General features: G+C 38.5%; 2 protein-coding genes across 2 annotated transcripts; one reads left to right on the top strand and one right to left on the bottom strand.

The window, feature by feature from the left end:
- Window positions 1-3,540: 3,540 nt before the first annotated feature.
- Window positions 3,541-4,203, bottom strand: LOC141660441 (uncharacterized). Its single transcript, XM_074467423.1, has one exon. The coding sequence runs from the start codon at window positions 4,201-4,203 to the stop codon at window positions 3,541-3,543; it is 663 nt and encodes a 220-aa protein (XP_074323524.1).
- Window positions 4,204-6,971: 2,768 nt separating this feature from the next.
- Window positions 6,972-7,862, top strand: LOC141660440 (uncharacterized). Its single transcript, XM_074467421.1, has one exon. It carries the CDS (start codon window positions 6,972-6,974, stop codon window positions 7,860-7,862), a length of 891 nt encoding a protein of 296 aa, XP_074323522.1.
- Window positions 7,863-8,835: the final 973 nt, after the last annotated feature.

The raw sequence follows: 8,835 nt of genomic DNA, 5'->3' as shown, positions 1-8,835 counted from the left end.
TAGTGATAGTTCGGGGTAATTATTATATTAATATTCCGCTTGTGCAGGTATAGTTGGTAATTGTTGTTAATAATGCCCCAAATCTATACCCCGGATTTGGAGGGTGTTATATAAGTTCACCTAAATCTATCATCGCATGGTAAACATAGGCATATATCTCATATATAAAATTAAATAAACAAGTAAATGTAAAGTGCAATAAAGTAAATGTGTTTGGTTCTGGCCCCATCCTATGTGATCTTTATCAAGCTCATGATAAAGATCAAGGTCAATCTAATATGGTGATGGAAATAAATACAACTACTTATTACATAAGTCTTCTTCTTTGTTTAGACTTCTTGTATGCCTCGTCTTCTTCTTTGTATCAACTCCATTGGATAGCCTTCTTGAGTCTTCAATTACATTACATGATTGAAAGTAAAACTAATCTAATGAACTTACAAGAATAACTCGAGTTACATTCGAGATTTATGATTACAAAGATTGACGTCATGCAAGTCGTATTTAAAACCAAAACCAAAACCATTACACTAAGGTCGAAAGGCCATAACCATCCACCATGCTCATACAACACATAAAAGCATGTTAAAACACATAATCTGATCTTAACATATCATATTATCCATGATCTAATTATAAAAAGAAAATATGACAAAAATCAAAAAAATCAGAATCAAATCAGAATAAAAAGAATCACTGTTTACGGGCAGTAAACGACGTCAAACGCCTTACAGACGAGTCGTTGATAGCTTTAGCTATCAGTTTTGTTCAGACGCTCGTTTACCTATGGAATAGGGTGTTTGCGTAAATCGGACATCAGACCCAGATTTCAGCAAATTTGCAGCAGCCAATTCAGAATCCGTATCTAATATGATTCTCATAATTAGAACAAATATAAATCATGTATATATCAGTATATATACAGATTACATAATCATCTTATGATTATACAATTCACATGAATATCATATATTAAAAACCATATATATATAAGCATATTATATCAACATCAAATCTTGGCGAATCACGAACATGCTCATATATCGAAAACAGTTAAACACATAAATGAATTAAAAACTTTTCGCAAGTAGCTCTGATGCCATTGAAGGGTTTTTAGCACATAAATGCAACGAAAACGTAAATTTAAATCTTAAAAACAAAACGAAACCCTCCGCAGGATCCATGCGAAAAATAATATTTAATTCGTAGTTCAGTATGTTTACCTTAAGAAGCTTTACGTTAATGGAAAGATGGAGGTCTTTAATGGCGATCCAAAAATGATGAACGGAGATCCTTAGCAGCTGCTCCTCAAGTGTGAAGCACTCCACCGGTATCCACCAAGAAAACGATGTAATGAAGGAGGAGGAGATGGAGAGAATTAGGGTTTTGTAAATCTTTTTGGTTGAGGCAAAAATAGGGTCTATAATAGTATATTTATAGGCAAAATTTTTAGCTGAAAATTTTCCCATAAAATATTATTATTATTAACCCTTTATTATTCTCACTAATAATTAAAATACATTTTAATTATTAATCCTTTTTCTAAACACTTTAGAAATAATTCTCTCACTTGATTTAATTTCCAAAAATTAAATTCTTAATTAATAATATTAAGAACTTTTTCTTAATTAATTTATAATCAATTAAATATCATTTAATCAATTATTAAATTTGCCAATTAATTATTTATTTCATAAATAAATAATTATCAGTCATTATTAATTAATTTCTCCACCATTAAATCATTCTCTTTTATGGTGTGACCCTGTGGGTTCAATATTAAGCCGGTAGTAGAAATAAATAATAATAAAACTATTTTATCATTATTTATATAAATTCTCTAATTCATTAAATATGATTAATTAATTAATCATATTTATTCTACATCTTGAGGGATACTTCTCAGCATATCGCGACTATCCGGATAATACGAATTCACTGCTTAGAATACCAAGAACATATTCAGTGAGTAGTTACCGTACAATTAATTCCTTCTACCCTGCAATGTCACGATTAAATACAAGGCATGGAACTTGTGTCAAGCCTATCTTATTTAATCACTTGCTTTCCCATTCACTATGCTTAGTTCTATTTAATGTAAATTAGAAACTCCTTTCTAATTTCATTCACTCTGGCCAGAGATTCCTGAACTAACATAAGTGGATCAGCATTGAACATTCTCTTCCTACACTAGAAGGGTTAGATCCTTTATTGATCATACACTATCTTCATGTACAAATTCCTATACCCAGTAGAGCCCTTATAATTATCCCTTGAGACTAAGAACTAAACCAAAGCATAGTTCAGTGTACACAAGATGACTATGATGACATCAAGTGTAAGGATATTTGTACAACTATCACTATGTGAAGAACTGCTGACACGTGAGTGAACTCCATCAGTTGTTTAGCTGTGTGAGTCATGTTCAGTGAACTTATTCTATAATAAGCACCTACATACTAGCTATAGTGTCACCACACAAATGTCTATGAGAACATACATCCTTCATAATGAAGCAAGCATAGTATGTACCGATCTTTGTGGATTATTAATTACCAGTTAGTAATCCTACGACCAGGAACTATTTAAGTTTAGAGTTATCATCTTTTACGTCTCATTATTATGATCTCATCACAATCCATAAAAAACTTTACTCTAAATTGTGGTATATCTTATTTAAACATTTAAATAGATAGGGCCCGCAATAAAAACAAAATAAGTCTTTTATTAATATCAATGAAATCAAAACATATTACATAAAAGTTATTCTTAAATCCTCATACATGATTGGACTTAGGACATATCTCTTTCAGTGTCCAGCAGTGGCATCGATCAGGGTATCAATCCTCGATAGGGGGTAACAGTCCTTGGGAAAAGCATCATTCAAGTTAGTGAAGTCAATGCACATCATCCACTTCCCATTGGCCTTCTTAACCATTACGGGGTTGGCCAACCATTCAGGGAATTGCATTTCCTTGATAAATCCAGCTTCTAATAAAATTCTCTACCTCGTGCTTAATGGCTTCCATCCTATCAAGGGCATAAATTCTCTTCTTTTGCTTTACAGCCTTCCGAGTTGGATCATCGTTCAACCTATGAGTTATAAAATTGGGTCAATCCCAGGCATATCAGCTGCTGTCCAAGCAAGTACATCATTGTTTTCTTGGAGGAAAGTTGTCATTCGGCCCTTCAAGGGCTTGTCCAGAGATGGCCCAATGTACGTGACCTTCTCTGGGTCTAAGATATCTAAGGGAATTGGGACCAATTCCTCAGCTGGCTTCCCTCGTAGTTCATCATTCTCTCTGACATCCATGTCTTCTATGGGGAGGACCTTCCCCCAGTTCCATCGGGCCTAAGTACTGCAACATAGCAACTGCGGGCCATTTTCTGATCTCCTTTCACTTCTCCAACACCATTCCTAGTTGGAAACTTCAGTACCATGTGGTAGGTTGAGGGTATAGCCTTAAAAGCACGGATCCCTGTTCTACCCATGATAGTATTATAAGTAGAGGCTTCCTTGACAACCTGAAAATTCAACATCTACGTGGCCTCCCTGGGCTCCTCCCCGATAGTTACGGGAAGTTGTATTGCTCCTTTGACTTTGCATTTTACATAGTTAAACCCGTAGATAGGTGCGTCGTATGGAGTTAGCTGAGAATCATTATAGCCCATCCTTATGAATGTGTCATGGAACTGAATGTCCACGGAAGCTCTATTGTCCACTAGGACCCTCATAACAGGACAATTTCTAATTATTGGAGTGATAACCAGAGGATCATCCTGAGAAAATTTCAAACCTTCAAGGTCTGGGTCACCAAATTCAAGCGTCATCTCTGACTTAGAACGCTTAGATGGCTCTCCAACTATGCTCATTACTTCTCTTGCATAAGCTTTTCGGGAGTTCCTTGTAGTACCAGCTGTTGTAGGTCCTCCTAAGATCATATTCATTACTGGCCCTCGGGGCTGTGGGTTGCGATCTCTGTCGTTACCCCTCCGATCGCCATCTCTTCGATCATTATCTCTCTTTTGGCCTTCGGCCTCTTCACCCTTGGTGAAACATCCAAACTTTCCCCTTCGGATCAGATACTCAATCTTATCCTTGAGTTGCCTATAATCGTCAGTATCATGACTGACATCCTTGTGAAACCTGCAGTACCAACTCTTATCTCTTTTCTCGGGGTCCCCCTTAATGGCTTCCGCCATTTGAACTCTTTGTCCTTCTCAATTTCCATAAGGATTTGGCTCCTTGGAGCGTTCAACCTCGCATACTCAGCAAACCTTGGTTGCTGATTCTTCTTAAAAGACGAAGAGTCGGAACTTTTTCCAATTCGTGGATACTTATCCTTAACGTCATACTCCTGATCCGTCTTCCTCTTCTTGTTCCCAGTGGGTTCATTATTCACAGCTGTCTTCTTTATACTCTCCTCCACCTTGATATACTTTCTGGCTCTATCCTGGAGCTGCAACATACTTTCGGGAGAGCGCTTAGCTAGTGACATCTTAAAGAACTCGTCTCTAGTCCCTTGTTGTAGGGTTATCATAGCTACCTTATCATCAAGATCAGGGACCTTCAAAGCCTCCTTCGTAAATCAATTCAGATACTCTCTCAAGGACTCCTTTGCTCCTTGGATTATGCCCATGAGAGAGGCTGAACTCTTCTCGTGCACTCTGCCACTTATGAATTACTTGATAAAAGCTTGGCTCAAGTCCTTAAAGGATCCAATAGAGTCTAGGGGCAGATGACTGTACCACCTTTGAGCCATACCCGATAGGGTTTGAGGGAAGTCCCGATACTTAATAGCGTCATTCACGGGCTGTAGCAACAGGGCGTTAGAGAACGTCCTAACATGATTAGCAGTGTCTCCAGTACCATCGTATGCTTTGATGGTGGGCATCTTGAACTTCCTTGAGATGTGAGCATTCATTATCTCATCAGTGACTGGTGGGTTTGGATCATCAAGATCTCCTAGAGGCATAAGATCACTTGAATCAGCCCTTGGGGAAACTGCCATTCTTGGTATTGGACCATCCAGGTTTATGATTGGGGGAGGACCTTTCCGTCTTGGAGCAGTGGGGGTCTTAAATTCAGTTGTGTCTCCAAGTCACGCTTCAGCCTTTGGATCTCAGCTTCATGAGCCCTGATCCTCTCTTGAACATCTTGGGGATTCACCCTTTGAGTGCTCCTGGAGCGTTGTTCAGTATCAGCCATCGGCTCTTTTCCAACACGCCTCCTTCTTGGAGCAACATCATCATCCGATGATTCGGAGTCTCTTTCAGTATAAGGTCCACAAAATTCTTGATCCTATGGAATAGGATCCAAGCCACGTATGTATTGGGGCATCCTCCCTTGTGCTTCACCCTTATTAGAGTGCCCACTCCCTCCAACTTCGGGGTATAGAGGCATCCCATAAAGGGGGGTTAGTAGTCACAATTGTCGAGTACTCATACCCAAGGGGTTGAGAGTTTACAGGTGCATATAGCTGCTGAAGTTGGGGATTCGTCCCTTGAGGAGCCGGGGGATTTGTCCCTTGTGGCTGAGCCTCGGTTGCCCCTACCAGGGTTCTTCCTTGGGTGGAGGCATAAGTTGAGTGTGGTGGTACTTCCACCACTGATTCGATTGCTCGCGGTGGAACAGGAGTTTATATTCCACTAATGTTTCTGCTCCGTGTATTCACCATGGTTGTTGTAGCCTTCCCATAGACGGCGCCAAATATTATGGAATAAAAACTTGACTACTTTAGTATTTAATGCTAGGGTTGGTGAGCTTCGAGCTTTAATGGCTACTCTTGCGTTCGGGACTATCGGTCCTTGCAAGATGCCTACGTATCTCTGTGTTGTAGAGAATCAAGCCAAAAATATAGTTCTAGGTTGAGGGTTAGAGCCTTTTATATAGAAGTGAGTCTAGGGATAGACTTTTGTTGGGAGACTTGGTGGACAAGTCTCCAACTTAGATGGTGATTAGGAGTCCTATTGAGGAAGGAGTTCCAGAACCTTCTGAGTAGGACTTTGAGTTTGTTTAGAACACACATCTCTGCTCTTCCATCCGTATTGGGCCTAGTCCGTGAACAGCTTGTGTTCGTTGACCTTGGCGATCTCAACAACCTCAACTAGTGGGCCTTGTCTACATGGGCCAACTTGAGCCTACTATGAGTTCGGACCAGACAGGCCTGTACTGGACTTTTAGACAAGAAGGCCTAGTGTAATTAATGCGACATTTAATGTGTCTTTAGGATATATTTTCTATCCATATCACTACTATTATTTTGCTTGTTGTATGAATTCACCTTGCAGAAACCGATTTATGTTAAAAATAGTCTCCATAACCTTCTAGTCAAATCAAGATGTTGCGAAGTTGCAAGTTTTCATATAGCAAATGCTGCAGTAAATTCTTTAGTCCTTCAAATGCTGATATATTTTCCATCTAATTTTACTCCTTGTCCAAATATTGGTCATATTTACGCAGCATGGAGCATTTGTCCTTTATTATCCTAGCTCATTGCAACTTATTCACTGATTGCTCTTTTGAGTTGGATTCCCATGTTCAGAATTTTGAGTTAATTATATGTATAGGCCGAGAACTGCATTAATCAGTTGAGAAGATGTGGCAATAGCCAGAAGATAACAGATAACATTAGCTGTTGCAGATAATAGCTGGTTGGAAATTAAACTAGGCATATAATTAGTTGTACCTTGTTGACAAATTTATTCCTAGGAGATTAGTTACCTGTGATATAGATTAATTATATTATGAAAGATTTGTAATCATTTAGATCCTGATTTTGAGGAGCCTGTCAAGGCACTGATGTATAGGAACTATTGTATATATGTTTGTATTCAGCCTCTCATAAGAAATGAAGCATTTCTCAATACATCTCATAAAGCTTCATGGTATCTGTAGGTTAAAAGAACCCATCCTTTCTATCTTTTCAACCTAATACTCATATCCTTATCATTACTGAAGTGAGCTCTTTATGGGTGAATTCGATCAAACCTCAGGGAATTCATTTATGTCTACTCCCTCTCCTAACAGGCTCACATCCTCTCAACTTACCCCTGCCACCACAGAAACGAACCTCGTCCCAATCACCTCTCACGAACTAAATGGCCATAACTACCTGCAATGGTCTCAGTCAATGATGATGTTCATAAGCGGACAAGACAAAGATGAATATCTTACTGGTGATATACAGAAACCAGATTCAAAAGATGTTGAATACAGAACCTGGAGGTCAGAAAACAACCTGGTTATGTCCTGGTTAATTAGTTCCATGACAACTGAGATTGGAGAAAAAATTTTGTTGTACACCACTGCAAAAGATATATGGGAAGCAGCAAAAGAAACATTCTCAAGTAGCGAAAACACAGCAGAGCTTTTTCAAATGGAGAATACTCTTCGAGATCTTTGTCAAAGAGAAAACTCGATGACGATCTATTTTACAACTCTTACTCATTACTGGCAACAACTAGACTTATTCGAGGTCCATGAATGGAAGTGTGTTGAAGATCGTGCATATTTTAAGAAGATCGTGGAGACCAAACGGGTCTTCAAATTTTTTATGGGACTTGACAAATCCCACGATAAAGTAAGGGGTAGAATTCTTGGTACTAAGCCTTTACCAAATCTGCGGGAGGTTTTTTCAGAAGTGCGTAGAGAAGAGAGCCGCAAGTGGGTTATGTTGGGTCATCAAGCTTCTTTGATTCTTGAAATCCCAGCTTTTGCAACGATCAAGGATGCCCATCTACATTCAGGTGCTTTTGTTGTTCGGAGTAATTCTCAGAACTATAATGAGAATAGGAGCAGAAAAGGTCACCCTTGGTATGATCATTGTCGAAGACCGGGACATTTAAAGGAAATATGCTAAAAATTGCACGGAAAACCTGTTGATTGGAAGCCAAACAAGGATCAGAGGTAAGGGGAAATCTTGTTATTTCTAGAGCATCTCAACATAGTAAATCTGCTCCTTTTAGTAAGGAACAGTTAGTAGTTCTTCAGCAACTCATACAAAAGGGAAATTATCACACTCAAACCTCCAACAGTTCTGCACTTCATGCAGCCAAGTCATCCTCATCATCTTGGATTGTAGATTCGGGAGCCCCCGACCATATGACAGGTGACCGATCATTTTTCACAACTTACTCCCCTTGTACCAGCCTTCAAACAGTATGTATTTCTTATGGTACCCACACCAAAGTGGTAGGGACAGGAAACGTTTGTCTCTCAAATATTCTTACTCTCAATATAGTCTTATTTGTACTTGAACTTGATTGCAATCTTATATCTGTTAGTAAACTGAATCATGATCTCAATTGTACCACTAAGTTCCTTTCTTCGTCTTGTATTTTTTAGGACTTGAGCTCAGGGAGAATTATTGGCAATGCAGATTTTTGTGCGGGCCTTTATGTCTTATATATCAATACTCCTTCAATACATCCAGCCAGTCATCAAGGTTCACTGAGTCATAGTTTCAAGTATGTCGGTCCATCGAATAAAGAAAGTGAGATTATGATGTTGCATTTTCGCCTAGGTCATCCTAATTTTCTGTATCTGAAACGTTTGTATCCATCTTTATTCATCAATAAAAATCCGTATTTGTTTCATTGTGAAATATGTCAATTTGCAAAGCACACTCGAAACACATATTCACCAAGATCATACAAACCAAGTCACCCTTTTTCTCTTATTCACGGTGACATTTGGGGGCCATTCCATATCCCTAGTGTGACTGGTGCTCGATGGTTTTTATTGTTAGTTGATGACCATGCTCGATTTTGTTGGACTATTTTTATGAAAGAAAAATCTGAAACAAAACATATATTTCCAAATTTTCATGCCAT

Source organism: Apium graveolens, chromosome 5 (genome assembly GCF_009905375.1).
Source record: "Apium graveolens cultivar Ventura chromosome 5, ASM990537v1, whole genome shotgun sequence".
In the NCBI taxonomy this organism is placed as follows: Eukaryota; Viridiplantae; Streptophyta; class Magnoliopsida; order Apiales; family Apiaceae; genus Apium; species Apium graveolens.
This window is presented reverse-complemented; position numbering and strand designations above follow the sequence as displayed.